At 51.4% G+C, this 15,566-nt stretch overlaps 7 protein-coding genes across 7 annotated transcripts; 3 read left to right on the top strand and 4 right to left on the bottom strand.

The window, feature by feature from the left end:
* The first annotated feature begins 153 nt into the window (after positions 1–153).
* BO95DRAFT_445895 (uncharacterized protein) lies at positions 154–1,261 on the top strand. The gene has a single exon (XM_025587247.1). It carries the CDS (start codon positions 283–285, stop codon positions 787–789), a length of 507 nt encoding a protein of 168 aa, XP_025439139.1. The 5' UTR covers positions 154–282; the 3' UTR covers positions 790–1,261.
* A 137-nt stretch (positions 1,262–1,398) lies between these two features.
* On the top strand, positions 1,399–2,669 carry BO95DRAFT_475785 (FAD-dependent oxidoreductase; the record flags this gene model as incomplete). Its single annotated transcript, XM_025589880.1, has 3 exons — positions 1,399–1,478; positions 1,530–2,279; positions 2,324–2,669. Exons 1-3 carry the CDS (start codon positions 1,450–1,452, stop codon positions 2,667–2,669), a joined length of 1,125 nt encoding a protein of 374 aa, XP_025439138.1. The 5' UTR covers positions 1,399–1,449.
* Positions 2,670–3,074: 405 nt separating this feature from the next.
* BO95DRAFT_517034 (putative extracellular lipase) lies at positions 3,075–4,754 on the bottom strand (the record flags this gene model as incomplete). Its single annotated transcript, XM_025591868.1, has 1 exon — positions 3,075–4,754. The coding sequence occupies one exon, from the start codon at positions 4,752–4,754 to the stop codon at positions 3,075–3,077; it is 1,680 nt and encodes a 559-aa protein (XP_025439137.1).
* Positions 4,755–5,527: 773 nt separating this feature from the next.
* BO95DRAFT_233875 (UbiX family flavin prenyltransferase) lies at positions 5,528–6,543 on the bottom strand. Its single transcript, XM_025581287.1, has one exon. It carries the CDS (start codon positions 6,393–6,395, stop codon positions 5,712–5,714), a length of 684 nt encoding a protein of 227 aa, XP_025439136.1. The 5' UTR covers positions 6,396–6,543; the 3' UTR covers positions 5,528–5,711.
* Positions 6,544–6,692: 149 nt separating this feature from the next.
* Positions 6,693–9,030, bottom strand: BO95DRAFT_420392 (Zn(II)2Cys6 transcription factor; the record flags this gene model as incomplete). Its single annotated transcript, XM_025584528.1, has 6 exons — positions 8,344–9,030; positions 8,039–8,295; positions 7,747–7,978; positions 6,914–7,699; positions 6,779–6,852; positions 6,693–6,736 (listed from the first exon to the last, which is right to left on the bottom strand). Exons 1-6 carry the CDS (start codon positions 8,958–8,960, stop codon positions 6,693–6,695), a joined length of 2,010 nt encoding a protein of 669 aa, XP_025439135.1. The 5' UTR covers positions 8,961–9,030.
* A 1,084-nt stretch (positions 9,031–10,114) lies between these two features.
* BO95DRAFT_503900 (BTB/POZ domain-containing protein) lies at positions 10,115–11,346 on the top strand (the record flags this gene model as incomplete). Its single annotated transcript, XM_025591101.1, has 3 exons — positions 10,115–10,302; positions 10,377–10,512; positions 10,561–11,346. The coding sequence occupies 3 exons, from the start codon at positions 10,115–10,117 to the stop codon at positions 10,945–10,947; spliced, it is 711 nt and encodes a 236-aa protein (XP_025439134.1). The 3' UTR covers positions 10,948–11,346.
* BO95DRAFT_420390 (flavin-containing monooxygenase) lies at positions 11,313–13,839 on the bottom strand. The gene is made up of 4 exons (XM_025584527.1): positions 12,895–13,839; positions 12,592–12,845; positions 12,406–12,542; positions 11,313–12,358 (listed from the first exon to the last, which is right to left on the bottom strand). The coding sequence occupies exons 1-4, from the start codon at positions 13,533–13,535 to the stop codon at positions 11,474–11,476; spliced, it is 1,917 nt and encodes a 638-aa protein (XP_025439133.1). The 5' UTR covers positions 13,536–13,839; the 3' UTR covers positions 11,313–11,473.
* Between the last annotated feature and the right edge of the window lie 1,727 nt (positions 13,840–15,566).

The raw sequence follows: 15,566 nt of genomic DNA, 5'->3' as shown, positions 1-15,566 counted from the left end.
CAATTTAAATGTCAACCCAAAGGAGACATCCACTCGCGTATACTCCATCGACGGATTTGAACCATCCACTGTGGAACTTCTGAGGGAATACCTCTATACCGGAGACTACACCACAGAGCACGAGACGCGTGATGACTACGGTACATTTCCCTTCACTCTTTCTCTTTTGCTGTTCTCAGTCTTACCTCGGTGACCGTCCGGAATATTGGAAACAGAGCGAGTGAGCTGACTGAGACAGGGATTGTTACTTTAAAAAACCACCCTATTTTATTCGAAGCACTGATGTCCCACCTCCGTGTTGCTGCAATTGCGGATTACTTCGATATTCAACCGCTGCAGAAGCTCATTCTCGTAAAGTCGGATGAGGTCCTCAAGATACCATGGTCGTCCGAAGGCTTTGCAGAGGCCGTCAATTTAGCCTTCGAGGTGAACGATGAAACTCTTCGTAGCAAGATGGCCACAATTGTGTTCGATCATTTGGAGGACCTTCTTCATCAAGAGTTCCCGGCCCGGTTCTTTGCAAACGACCTATCAAGACGGGTGTTCCGCTTGACGCAGAATAGAAAACGAGACATGGAGGGCGAAATCAAGGAATTGTCGAACGAGAAGGCGGCCCTGCTCAATCGGCTCGAACAGGCGGTGATGGGGTACAAATTGGCCGATGTGTATAATGGCTATGACTTTGTGTTGAAAGGCACTTGTCTCAAATGTGGGCAGATTAGGAATTACAACAAGAGCGAGCTTGACTCCCCGCATTGCGAGAGATGTCAACTGGGGTTGTCTTCGTGAAGTGTGAGGATGCTAGGCACTCAGATAACTCTTCCGCAAATGTGATTCGGATCTGGTGCATGCTCTCGCTGTCAAGCCATGGTGATATCGCGCAAGCATATTTCGCAGGGTGCTATAAAACATAACTGGTTGTGCTCGAATGTCTTGCTCAAAGAGCCCATCTTGTTCTCGACTTCTTTCCACAATATCCAACTTTTCGCTTGCTGCCGGGATGAGAGCAACTTCTCTCTATGCATAGCTAGTTTAAGAATGCCATGATCGCTCGACGGCTTGGTGCAATGTACTTACAATGCTACAATCATAAGAGGTCTTAGAAAATAAGAATTATGGCTCCCTCGCTGTCCATCAACTGTGACTTGGCATGGCATTGATAAGTATACCGTGAGTGGTTTCAGCGGATATTAGATTCCGATTAAGTTGTTCCATGCGATCACTTCAGATAACATTTGATTTGATCTAGATATTCGAGCTGAATCAAGCCTAGACGAATGCTCGCTGTAGGGGGAGTTGTAAGGAGTGTAAAAGTATAATGAGTCACGCAGGTCACGGGGCCACCGAATTGAGACACCGACAACACATCCGAGGTCAAACGGAAGTACCTCACTCCTTGTTATACTACAACAGCCTACCCTCTTCTCTTGTATCTTCATCTTCGCCATTATGAATAGAACCTCAGTCATCATTGTCGGGTAAGCCTAATTGCACTTCTCATGAAATCTAGCGCACTAAGACCCACGAAGCGCAGGAGTCATCGGCCTCAGCAGCGCCATTCGCCTCGCTCAGACCGGCCACCGCGTGACCATCATCTCCAAAGAATTCCCCGGCGACCTCCACATCGACTATGCCTCCCCATGGGCCGGTGCACATTTCCGACCTGTCCCCAGCACCAAACCCGAGGACCGTCTCGAGGAGACACTAATGCGAGAAACCTACCGAGAGCTTGAACGATTGTCGGCAATCCATCCCGAGGCCAGCATACAATTCGTCCCTGGCGTGGAATTCTTCGACGTGGCGGACCCGGCCTACTTCGACCCGAAGCTGACCCAGGAAAACGGCTACGCCTCGTGGCCCGGCTTCCGCGTTCTCGAATCCCGGGAGTACCCACAGGGGCATGAGTCGATCAAGCTTGGAGTGACGTATACCGCTTGGGTGTTGAACTCGCCTATGTATTTACGATGGCTGGAACGCCAAGCTGAGAAGCTCGGGGTCCAATTCATTTGTCGGGATCTGGTAGCGCTTGAGGAGGCGGTCTTCGTGTATCGGGAACAGGAATACCACAAGGATCGGGGGATTCTTGCGGTGGTCAACGCCAGTGGGCGTGGCTTCGATGATCCGCAGTCGTACCCCTCTCGAGGGCAGTTTATTGCGGTTGCTAATCGCTGTGACAAGACTGTGAGCCATCATTGGTCGGATGGATCGACGACCGTCATTATCCCTAGGCCCCTTGGTGGGGGCACGATTATAGGTGGGACGAAGGAGCCGAATAATTGGTACGTGCATCGCTTGCTTCTTTTGTCTAGTGCTGATGGTTCAGGTCGCATGTCATCTCCGATAATGCCACAACTTCTATCCTTTCGAGAGCTGCAGCACTGTGCCCGGAACTACTCGGGGGCCAAGAGGATCGCACCAGCCCAACGCTGGGATTCGATGTTCGCGAGGTGTATATTGCTCGACGTCCGATGCGACATGGTGGACTGCGATTAGAGAAAGGTCATCTTGTCTTTCAGGATACAGCTGAAAATGGTATGAAGAACGAACAGGAGTCGGTCCCGGTGGTTCATTGCTATGGAGCTGGTCCAAGCGGGTATAAGTTGAGCTGGGGGATCGCGGATCGGGTAGATGACTTGGTTAGCTTGTGCATCGAGGAGAGTCAAGCTTGATATCCCGACAATTTATCTTTTTCGATATCAGCACGCCTGTTTCTCGAGTTTACATGCACTATTGGGGACCAGTTTGGGCTTGTTGACATGAATTACAGTAGGATCAAGAAAATAAGCAATTTGACCTCTCAAGGTTGGTGAAATGGTTGATGAAACCCATGGAGGCAAATGGAGAATCCTGCCTGGAGATTTGCTCGAGATCACGTGGCCGGACGACCCAAAAAGGCCAACGCCTGATTCCTTTCTTTTCAACTGGATTTTCACAGCCCCTCTGGGGCATTCACGTTGTTCGTGAGATCACGCCGTATCTCTCAAGTTGAAATTCTCAGCCAAAGGTTTCTCATTATACCTCATTATCAACTATTTATCCAAAATTATATATGTACCACACATCAACCAACATGGCTAGATATGGAAAGCATCCACATGTTCCAAAATGAAATCATACGTGCCGTTGCGGAACGTATCCCCCATCAGACCCACCGCATTGGCCTCGAAGTTCAACAGCTGCCTATTCTCCTTCCACTGGGGCCATTCCGGATAAACGCCACGGTGGGCGTTGGGGTCGAGGTCATGCACGAAACTGAAATAGTAGGTGTGGCTGGACTTGGCCGCGTAATTGGGCCAGATCCCGTAGAACACCTGTATCAGATCACTGCCGTGGAAAGTACCGAGGATCGGGGTGCCGTAGTCGTAGCTCGACAGGTAGGACCAGGTCGGTAGGTTGGGTGCTATCTCGGCGGCGTAGGCCAGGAAGGCCCGACGGGTAATGGTGAAGGTCAGGTCGCCAAGGATGGCAGCGAGGCGTTTGAATTGCGGGTAGAGGTTGTTGCCGGTGCCGGTGCGGAACGGGGATCCGTAGGTCGTGGTGTCTGGGTAGAGGTCGACGAGTTCCTGGAGTTCCTCCTGGCTGGCGTCATAGAAAAAATAGTCGGCGAGATACTTGACTAGCTCGTCCGTTGTGGTGATGTTGCCCTGAAAGAGGGCGAACAGTGTTCCCTCGTCCTCTTGGTCGCCCACAATGAAAGGCACCTGCGCGAATTTGCCGGCCTTGCCAAGGACATCTGGAGATGCGGTGAGCACCTTTCCGTCCGGCCGTGGGAGATACGACAGGGCGATGGAGCTGTAGCTCAGCAGCCCAGGCACAGAGTTCACGGCATTCAGGAATTCGTCGTACGACAGGTCTCGAAGACAGGCGAGTGTGTCGTTGGAAGAAGAGCATTTAGCAGTCGAGACGACGGTGTCGTAGATTGCTTGTCCCTTGACCCCGTCAACTGGATCAGCCGGTACAACGCTTCCTGAGTCCATGATACCGCCTCGGAAAAGCGGTTTACCCTTGTAGGTGTTGTCGCCGTCATAGAGCACCATCTGATCGAAGACCGAGATCGCGCCCGCCGATTCACCCCAGATAGTCACCTTGTCTGGGTCTCCTCCAAAGGCCGCAATGTTATCAGCCACCCACTCCAGAGCCAAACGTTGGTCCAGCAAACCAAGATTAGAGGACCCATCCTCCTTGATCTCCTTGCCAGGCAAAAAGCCGAAGCCACCCACGCGGTAGTTCATTGCAACGAAGATGACAGGCAGGTTCAAATCAACCGAAGACGAAACCAACGACGTCCCATCATACATGGACTTCGACCCAAGCTCGAATCCACCTCCGAAGATCCAAACAAGCACGGGCAATTTCGAGTCGGCGGTAGTTCCAGCCGGGCGACGGATGTCGATGTTAAGGCAGTCCTCGCCGGCATTGGTGGCGACTTGTACCAGAGGATTGTCGGCGAGGATACCCAGAACTGAGGCCGGGAAATCGCTGGTCGAGAAATAAAACTGCGGGCATGACTTGGAGCTCCCGGTCGCTTGAACTGTCCCAAGCGACGTCTGGATCGGCTGTGGGGGCTTCAAGCGCAGTGAGCCGGTGGGCGCCTGCGCGAAAGGAATGTTGTTGAAGACTTCCACATTGCCAGCTTTTCCAATGACAGTCGCAGCTGGACTGGCAATTGTCACAGTAGGCGCTGCGGCGCGCGGCGCGGGCACCGCGTGAGCCACCCACGAAAGGGCAAGCCAGAGGAAATAGGGGGCCTTCATGATTGCCTGAGAGTCGAACCTCAACGTTCAACAATACTACTCAGCAGGCCACCTAGCTCGTGAGTTATATAGGCCTCCATTTTGTCTTCATGAACCCATTTTTGGTATGCAGCCCCTCGTCCTCACTTTCGGACATGTCCACTTGAGAGCCAGGATGCCATAGTCCTTTGTTTGCCCATGTGTCTCCTCGGTTGAAACCCTTGTCTTCCCCTCTCTGCCGTCGTATTCGAGAAATCAGTCGCATTGGCATAATACGATCGGCCGGTCAGGAGACTGCGCCAGGCACAACCCAAGCCGACAAGAAGTGGAGATGTCGAGAAGCGGAGCACCCTGAAGAAGCGGTTGTTTGAAATCTCACACATGAACCGAGGTTTGCGACAGTCTAAATGCCTTGGAAACCAGACGGAGTCGCTGCTTTTAGGGCTGAACTGCCGAATACCAGGATGAACGAGAGGGACCCCGCACCCCTTTCCCCGCTATTGTATGCATTGTGCCGGTGATCATTTCCATGCGGGGCAAGGAGCTCCTCCGAAGATTTTGTCAATGCGCTTTCCTGGATTCTTGCCAAACTTGCTGGTCGACAAGTCATTCGTCAAATTGACTCAGCATTGTCGGCTTGGACGTCGGGTTTGCATTGCCGTTTAGCCGATTGAGTGCTGTTCCTGACACAGACCCAACATTTCAGTGGGGAAGTTGTGAAGAATTCAAGGTTGGTTGTTTGGGTCTCCGAGCGGACCATCCGAAAAGGGTAGAAACACATGGAGATCCAGGTTCGTGGTAGCGAAAATCATCCGCGGTTCGTCGATTCTCAAAGGCCGTCCGGCCCCAAAAATAGGTCTATTATTCAACCAAAGTCTAACCGTAAAAGCAGATCACGCCCCTGAACTTAAACCCATTTGCACTCAAAAAGAGGTATATGCGCCCATAAAAAGAAAATGCGACCAAAGACAACTCCCATCACTTTTCCCATCCGTTCCATCGCTCGAAATCTCCAGTGTCCAGATCGAACAGATCCAGCATTCGTCCGACACTCTGGTCGATTAACTCATCAACACCTGCCGCTTTGGTATAAAACGCCGGTACGGGCGGGAAGATAACCGCTCCGGCGCGTGTAACCTCGAGCATGTTTCGCAGATGAATCTCGCTTAGCGGCGTCTCGCGCGCCACCAAAACCAGTCGTCGTCGCTCCTTGAGCATCACATCCGCCGTGCGAGAGATGAGATCATCACAGAATCCTGAGTGGATGGCCGCCAAAGTCTTCATGCTGCAAGGCACCACGATCATCCCGTCCGCCCGGAACGACCCGCTCGATATCGGTGCCGCCATATCATTGATATTGTGTACGTGGTCGGCTAGAGCTCTGACATTTGATGGATGGTAATCGGTTTCGTATTTAATCGTAGCTTCCGCCCATTTACTCAGGACCAAGTGGGTTTCCACGTTCAATCGACGTAGAGCAATCAACACTTTGATCCCAAGCAACGCTCCGGTAGCGCCTGTCATTGCAACCACAATGCGACGTCGACGGGTTGTGGGCGCAGGGTGCGCTGAACGACTTTGTTCGGAGGTCATGTCGTGAGGGGGAGAGGCGGAGCGACCGGAGTTAGGTGTAGCAGTACCGGGAAGGATTGAGCTGAACATATGGGCGAATTCAGGTAATATGTATCCGAAAATGTATGCGTTTGATGAGTGACTGTGAGTGCTTGAAGGACTATCACCGATGAGGCATTCCTGGATAGTTATATACGTCTCTCGTGGCGATCCGTCTGATAACTCGCAGAGGAGTTTGTTGCTTCTTCTCACATATTTCTTTGCCTTCACTCGGGCTATGGCACAGAGGAAGACAAACTGCCCCGAGACTCCGAGGTCTCCGAAGTGCCGAGAGGCTCCGTAAAGTGAAACGGTCTAACTACGTCATCCATTCCAGTCGGAGCCGGCTCAGGAGAAATCAATCTCTTGGGACAGATCGAATATGGGCACTTCTGCCGTTAGCAAGATGAAGGCACAACGATCACTCGACTTACCATTCATAATTGAATCGAGATAGGACATCGGCGAGAAGTCCTGCCCCAAGACATCAGGAAAGCCGTTGGGGATTCTGCACCATTGTTAGCACTCCGTCAGCCCCACAAGTGGATATGGTTCAGTGGATCACATACCCGAATGCAGGCATGAGGGTCTCGGCCTGCTCCGGATTATTCGGTGGCCCGACGTCGCCCTCTTCCTTCTCCCGCTCCAGTGCCGTCCGCACCGCGTTTCGCAAGGTAATCAGCGCCCGAATGTGTCTCTCCGACAGCCATTGCCCGTTCTCCGAGCCCGATCTCTCCACCGAGCCCACAGAACCGGCGGCAGAAAAGACCTCAATCACCTTCTGCTGCAAGTCACGACACTCAGCATCGTTGCGCGTCTCCTCCCAAATGCAGAGCAGCAGAGTCGAGCTAATTACTGTATGCACCATGGACCACGTCCGCAGAGGCACCACGCTGAGAGCCTGGAACTCGAGGAAAGTGTTGGACGCGTCAATCAGACTGCACTTGGCGCGCATCCGCAGAATGTCCTGGGCCGAATCCCGGACTCCAGATCGCTTGAGTGCCGGTCGAGTGACGACGGAGACTGCGAAAGCAATGTGCATCTTCAAGGCCAAGTGCTCCAGGTTGTGTTGCAGCGTTTTGCATTCTTGCAGGCTCTTTAGGTGAGGTTGCGCTCGTTGGCAAACTCTGTCCACCGTGGCCAATATGTCCAGTAACCGAGAAGGCTGTTGCATCTCCATCTCACTAGCCGTAAGTATATCCAAGGCGATCCGACAAAGAAAATGCATCATGTCCATGTAATTTAATTCCCTCCCCGAGAAAGCAGAATCGTCGAGAGACCAGCCGGTCACGGTGACAATTGGAGGTCGATCGTAGCAAAGGCATAAGAGGCTGTCCTGCCACACAACTGTGAACCTGTAGTATGTTAGCTCTCAATCTGTGATTGTTCCGGTGTGCCTCACCATAATCTTCTCGCTTTGGACTTGACATGATCTGGCAAATGGGCGACGCTCTTTTCGGTGTGAAGTCCAATGGTCTGAGCTAGACGCACTGTGCTGCCAAGTAACGCCCAAGCCGAATCTGATTGACCAGTATTCTGCAGTGTGTTTCCGAGGATGAGCAGAGACTGGATAATGTCGAACGTTGGTCGGAAGAGGAAATTCGCTAGGCGTAAAGCTTGGAAGGAGCGCCTTGCTTCAAGAAGTTAGCATTCATCATGACAGACAACTGAAGATGTGCGTAAGAGGTGCATACCAAAGTCGAGACACAGCTCCGAGCGCTGTATATGCTCCAGGTCGGAGTAGTGTGCTCCAGCGGCCAGAGTAGCGAGGAGCAGGCTGATATGAGCAACCGACTTTTCGCTAGCCCAGCGGTCGGAAATGCGAGAGGGATCTTGTAGCTCTCCACTGGCCAATGCATTCAGATATGAACAGAGATCCAGCTCGAACCGCTCGATATCTACAAGGATAGGATTAAATGGGTACGCCGATAGGCGATAGAAGTGAAAGAACCTGTACACGGTCAGAAAAGGTGACAACTTGAGACTTTTGAATGCTTACTTCAGGACCTCGGCGCGCTGGGGGAGGATGCGAAGCAGTTCTCTCCATCGATCACCGGGGGTTCTGAACTCCATGAACGGATAACTATGGTAGGTATTTTGGAGACCGAGGACCGAGCCGACCTCACGAGCCATTGAGCCGTTGGCGTCATGTGTACGATTACGCAGGATGGAGACCACTGAATTATCACCAGAGTACACAAATTCACTTTCAGGGCCATCAGGCGGATAGTTCCGAGATGAGTCAATCTGTTGCAGATGTGAGAAGGGGGGCAGAACTGTTTGGCTTGGAGCAGGTGTCTGTGCCAGTGGCTGTAACGGGTACCCCAGATTGGATGCATCCTGTGATGCGGGGAGTGGGTGGGAGTCGCGAGAGGCAGTAGCTGAGGCAGTAGCTGAAGTTCGTCGACTTGCCCTCCGAGCGCTGCCATGTTTCGGTGGGCTCGGATCATATACACAAATCTCGGGGTGGCCGCGTCGGCGACAGGTTCGGCATGGCTGGGAGTTGTCACATTTAACCTTGCGTTGGCGACACGGGTAGCATGCTCGAGCCTCGCGCTGAGTGCGCTTCAACTGCAGAACGCGGTCAATCTCTTGGCGATCGATAGGCGCTGACATTGTTTCCGGCGAGATGCTGACAGGTAAGATGACATCTCTTGGCAGAAAATACTAGATGGATGGCTATGTGTATGATCCTTTCGCTGAAAGAGTGAGAGTGCTTGGTTGAGACGCGGCCATTCCTCCCCGGATCAGCCGCGGGACGCCCGGAAGCTCGGATCCGGCTGAGTCAGCTATCTTCTCAGCAACTAACTACACTTCGGACTTAGAAAAGTTTAGGTACAGCACAGAAGCCTTGATTCAGTGAGACATAGACACTGAATGGGTTTTACGGAAAAGTTTGGCTTTGATAGTGGCTGATCTTATGTAAGGCTAACGGCAGTTCAAGGCACGCTAATTGTCGATCTTACCAGACTGCCTCAGCATGGATATACAGGCCGAGCCGCGGGAGCTGCGCTACGTGGCCGGCAAGCATAGAGACAAACAAAAGAAGAACACGGAGACTTTGAACCCAAACAATCTCAGGCTAAAGTAGATCCATTCCTTCATGCACTGTGCTGTTTCGTGTCTTTTCTTGCCTGGTCAATAATGGATGGAGACTGCAGGTTGTCAAACAAAAATTTAAGGGGTAAATCGTGAGGCAGCAAGTGCTCCTTTCTCGGTGCTCGGGAGCCGGTCTCGGAGCCTCGGGCTGTGGGCAATCCATTCCACCCATCACCACGGACATAAATGAACAATACTTATGCATCTTCTTGAAAACATGACGGCTAGTGCTGGCACTTATCGAAGTAGTTTATGCAATCTTGCAGCTAATCATGGTTTTTGCGAAATCAGAGCTTAGCTGCGCTTATAGTCTTCTTGCGAATGATGCCTTAGGTATCCAGGTCTCGTTCTCTAGGCGAAATGTACTATAGCCTGGAGGTTTTCGGTTGAACATTTCCAGAGAACCTAATTTCTCTACCACGAGTCGACGCACATCTACATCTTTGTATACTAAAGTTGTCCGTGGCCTTCTCAGAAACTTGCAGGAGTATTTGCGCTGACATATGGGGCCTAATATAGCACTGAAGATAGCAGAATATTTTCTTCGCGTAATCTGGTGAGCGTGCAGGGCGTAAATCGACTTTGATGCTACCATCATCACTCGAGGACTATTCACTTTACCTTGATAGCACACTTTGAATATAGAGACCTTACGATCACAGTAACAGCAAATGATTATCGTGACAGATGATGTGAATCCTTCTAGGTTCGTCACAACCTACCCTCATCTCGCCGAGTTAGTTGTCAGTCGGTCACAACTTGAACTCAGCGCAACATCAACTCCCACACGACAACACCACCACAAACCAACCACGATGAACGAAACTCCTCTCCTTACAGATGTGTCAGAGCGAGCAGCGTAAGAACTCTGAGCCCCAGAGGACGAATCCATCCCAACAAATCATACTTACATAAAACATCACTACCAACCAGATACTTCCTGAACCCCCTGTTCAGCGATATCACTCTCATATGCGACGGGCAGTACTTCCCCGCGCATCGTCCGATCATCTGTCCCCAGTCGCGGTACTTCGCTCGGACCATTGATCAATCAAGACCGTATCCTGAGGTAAATCCACTGCTTCCAACCCTACTCAATGCGAACTTCTGACGGTAGCCGCGAGGACGACAGACGAACAGGACGAGACCCATCCTCCTCCAACACACCCCGCCCTACCTGTTGATCAGAGTCCTCGAGTTCCTGTATAAGGGCGACTACACCGTCAGTAGTGCCACGATCTTGAACGCAATCGACAGCGGCCTGCTTCGCGAGAACACCGCCGTGACACGTACCCCTAACACCAACATCGCCAACGCAGTTGACCGCGACAGGCTAGCGATCCGCTACGCCGCGTGCTTTCACGCCAGAGTGTACGCGCAAGCCGAATACTTCGTGATCGAGAGTCTTCAAGCCCTCGCGGCGGACCGCTTCTCGACCGCGCTGTGGTCGCTACGTCAGGACGAGGACGGGCTCGCAGCGGCGATGGCTGAGATCTATGACTGACGCGCCTGGAACTACGTGCGTCTGCACCAGCGCGTCATGCCTGAGATCCTGCACAGTCAGACCATCTACCGCGCGGGCCCTGGGTTTCGAGGCCGGGCCTTGACGCCGCAGTTGCTGGAGCAAGTGCCGTGTTTGGGGCGCGATTTGGCGTTTATTGCGATGGATGAGGTGGATCGGCTGCGGCGTCGGTTGGCTTCAGCAGAGCAGGCACTGAGTTCAGTGGTTAATCGTGCGGAAGCTCATAGGAGGCTGGCTCTTCGGATATGTGACTAAGCGATTGGGCGTCATTGCGACTGCTTTGCAAGATTGCATAACGCGTGGTTTGTAGGATTACAATGATTTATCCCCCTTTCAGGGTTCCACATCTTGGTTGCATTTCTCATGTATCTAGCAGTAGATAGGTCGCGATAGAGTAACAGTGGATTGTAAATTGAGTGCATGTTTTTGGTGGGTGGCGAACTTCTAGAGCATAGCATGCTACTTGCAGTAGTTCAGCTGCAGCAGTTCGGATACACATCTAGGCATATCATCCTTCATTAGCCAAGGCTCCCACACTTAACTCTTTGAACTTATAAACCTCATCCTTTTCAACCTCCATACCCTTCTTCTTCCATGTTTCATTACCCGAATACCAATCCAAGTACCAAGTTAAATCGTGCTCGCCCGAGGGAAACTCCACGTCCACAAACCCGGACCCAAGGTACCCGAACCGATTGCCGCTCCAATACGCAACATCATAGTCGCTCAATGTTGGCGTTTGCAACAATTCAAAGAATGCCAGGCGCGAACCGGGCCACACTATCACCGGTCCATCTTTCCTCCCTTGCTTGAACCAGCTCGAGCACGGATCCGCCCAGCAGGTCCGAGGAAGGTAAGTCTGAGCATGCTCGACGAAGTCTTCCACCGCAGCGGGCTTGGGACTCAGGCGACGGATATGTTGCTTGCGCATGCGTTGAATCGTTTGGATGAGGTAGTGTGTTATATGCGAGAGGATCGGGAGGATGGAGCCGTGGCCAACTGGAGCAAATGGGCCCGAATAGGTGAAGTAATTCGGGAATCCGTCGACGGCGATGGCAAGGTAGCTTGTTGGCGTGTCAGACCACTTATCTGCTAGACTGACCCCGTCTAAACCAATAAGCGGAAAGCGAGGCTGGTAGGAGGTGTTGAAGCCAGTTGCACAGATTATCACATCTACCTCATGCTCGGTTCCTGTGGCGGAGTCGATGAAGCCGCGAGGAGTGATATCTTTGATTGGTGAGGTGAAGACGGTTGTCTTTTCAGAAGCTATAGCTTCGAGAAAGCCATTGCCTGGTGTGGGTCGTCGGCAGGCAACGTTGAAATTGGTAGGGATGATGGCATCGCGAACATGGGGTTTGGATTGAAGCTTAGTATACATTTCGCTGTATGCGTACTATAGAGGGTGAGTATCCAGGCAAGTGTTTGCAAGAGAGTACTTACTGCATTGGCGGCGTCGGACTCTGCCGTATCGCGCAAAGCGAGCTTGATGCGCTGATTCAACTCGTTCTCTACAGCTTTCTTGTACCGATGATACTTCTCCGGGTCGAGCCTAAAATCTTCCTTTTGCTCAGAAGAGTCTATTACCTGTTAAAACCAAGAGTCTCACAGATTGGACAGACAGCTTACAGTCAAAATTGCGGCCGTCCTTCCCAGCAAAGCTTTGCCCAAAGGCCGCTGTGATCCACACAGGGCTTCTTACCCAGGTGTATAGCTGAGATACGTCATCTTGGATGCTAGCCACGACTTGCACACCTGAGCTACCCGACCCGATGACGGCCACCTTCTGATCCTTCAGGCTCAATCTTTCGGGGTATGCAGCTGTATGAAAAAGCTTGCCTTTGAATGAGTGTAGTCCGGTTATATCCGGCCATTTCCATGCACTGAAGACGTCAGTTCTCTCGCACAGGGCTTGCATAGCCAGGAGCATACTTGAGAAAACCACATCCATTGATGAACATATCACACTCTTCCTGCCATTCCTCCGCATGTCCATCATGGTCAGTCCGCCGCACTTTGATCAGCCACTTGCTTCGACTTTCATCCCACACAGCCGATGTCACCGCTGTTTTCAAGCGAATGTACCGCATCATCCCCTCTTCCTCCACGATCTGTTTCATGTACTCCCATATCTCCTTGGCACCGGAATAGTAACTCGTCCATCCTGGGTTAGTCTTCCAAGGAAACGTATACGCCACACTGGGAATGTCACACGCACACCCGGGATATCGATTTTCGTACCATGTGCCTCCCACATCGGCATTCTTGTCGTAACAGACAACCTCAACGCCCAGGGCTTCAAGGGCGGCGGGTGCATGGTGCAAGAAGTCTATTCCTGCCGCCCCTGCTCCTAGGATAATGATCTTGAAGGCTTTGTGGTCTGGTGGCGGTTCGTTGATCAAGTGGTTGGAAACGACATAGCCACGGTCGGATGGGATGTCCCATTCTGAATGGTGAGCGGGGCGGGTGGAGGATGAGGGGTGCGGTCCCGCACTGTTGCTCCCTAGGCGGAAAACTGAGTCCGGTACGCCGTACTTCTGGAAGACGGGGTTGGGTGGGTTGATGGAGCCCATCTTGGTTTTCGGTCAACTTTTTTGATGTATAGAAATTATACAGACTGGCTGGGATCTGCTTGTATGTGTGGCCTGGGGGTGTCAGGTCAACAGGAATACCACCGAGATCAGAGAGGGGTTTATCATTATGCGCCCGCCGTGGAAATTGTTAACATGCTTCAGGCTGATAATGTTGCAGGCTTATCTGAGTACGTGGTAAGGACCGTGACTCAGCACCTGCATGCCATCAGTTGACCCCAGTCATATCGAGAGGTGCAGCGAGTAGGAGCTTTTTCTTTCAATGGGGGAACCTAACAATAGAGCGTATACTGACGAGAGACTGGTAACATTTGAGGGGAAATGAGGGGAAGGCCCGGGACTCGATCGGCCCGTTGCGATAACGATAACGGTACGCCGCAGGCGGTGGGTGCGGTAGACAGCCTATCACCAGCCACTACAGCTAGCGATAGTTAGGTAACGAATGAGGTGCTTGGGGGCTTGGATGTCGCTGTATCTGCTAGCCAGCTGTGGCTTGAACTCGGTAACGTAATCGGTAAGCCACCCGCCATGGTAAGCCACCCGCCACCCGCGCGCGTCAGTCTCGCGTTCTTCAACATGAAGCAATTCAACCACCAACAACTCCACCAAAAATGCCTCAATCGTCAAAATCTTTGGTGGATCAAGATAGCCGAATCTGCCTTGCGATTGAGGCTATTCAAAAGGGCGAATTTCTTTTTATAGCGGAAGCAGCACGTATATTTGAGATTCCGCGTTCATCCCTACGAGGACGCCTGCAAGGAGTTAAAGCAAAGTCAAATAACCGTGCTAACTCTATGAAATTGACTTATCTTGAAGAAGAGGCTTTAAAGAATTGGATTCTCTCGCTTGTAAAGCGAGGGCTTCATCCTCGACCGTTATACGTGCGGAATATAGCAACAATCCTCCTCCAAAAACGTGACTCGAATTCCACTGCCTGCGTGGGCAAGCCGTTTCTTATACAGCCAGAAAATCGAGAATAGGTGACTCCAATTAAGTATATCAATGCAGCCGGCGTGGTGTTGCCACCGTATTTAATTCTTAAGAGCAAAGTCTATATAGAGGCATGGTATCAAGACCTTCTTCCCTCTAATTAGCGTATTAATTTATCGCCAAATAGTTGGACTTCCAATGATATCGGTTTACATTGGCTTCGTGAACACTTTATTTCTTCTACTAAGGACCGGCGGATTGGGCGATATAGCCTCTTGATTCTTAACGGATACGACTCCCATTTGACTCCGGAATTTGACCATATATGTAGTCAAAACGGCGTTATTCCTATCTGCATGCCTCTACATTCTTTACATCTTTGTCAACCGCTTGACGTTGCTTGCTTTGCACCGTTGAAACAAGTGTACGGAAGCTTGGTAGAACGGTTAATCCGCCAGGGCATCTACCATATTAATAAGGTTGATTTCTTGGATACGTACCCAGAAGCACGTTCTCTTGCCTTCAAAGAATCAACTATATGCAACACCTTCAAGACTTCAGAATTAATTCCATTCCAGCCGGATGAGGTTTTCGGTAAGCTGATTATACAGCTCCGTGAGTCTACTCCAACCGGCAGTATTACCACTACATTAACAGTGCCAAAAACGCCCAAAAACACGAAGCAATTACGGAGGCATGAAACTACGATTGAAAGGCTTCTTCGTGAACGTACAATCAGTCCGTTCTCGCAGATAAAAGCAGCGTTATCCTATATTATAAAAGGATGCGAAATCGCCTTCAACCGGACTGCTTTACTTAAGCAGGAAGTTGATGAATTACGAACTGGATTAGAGAGGCAAAATACTAAGAACAAGAGGTCTTATCGCCAGATGGCTGGTCTAAATGGCCTCACCGTTGACGAGATCAAAAACGCGTTTAAAAGAATTCGTGAAGCTGATCAAGTTGGTGGAAGTCAGCTTGAGGAATCAGCTGCCGGCGAGGAACAACCTCGCCGCCGGGCACCACCTCGCTGCAGCGAGTGTGGAACAATTGGGCATATAAGAACAAGGTGTCCTACACGTC

This window comes from Aspergillus brunneoviolaceus (genome assembly GCF_003184695.1).
Source record: "Aspergillus brunneoviolaceus CBS 621.78 unplaced genomic scaffold BO95scaffold_63, whole genome shotgun sequence".
Classification (NCBI taxonomy): Eukaryota; Fungi; Ascomycota; class Eurotiomycetes; order Eurotiales; family Aspergillaceae; genus Aspergillus; species Aspergillus brunneoviolaceus.
The sequence above is the reverse complement of the archived record's forward strand: the minus strand, read 5'-3'. Positions and strand labels throughout refer to the sequence as shown.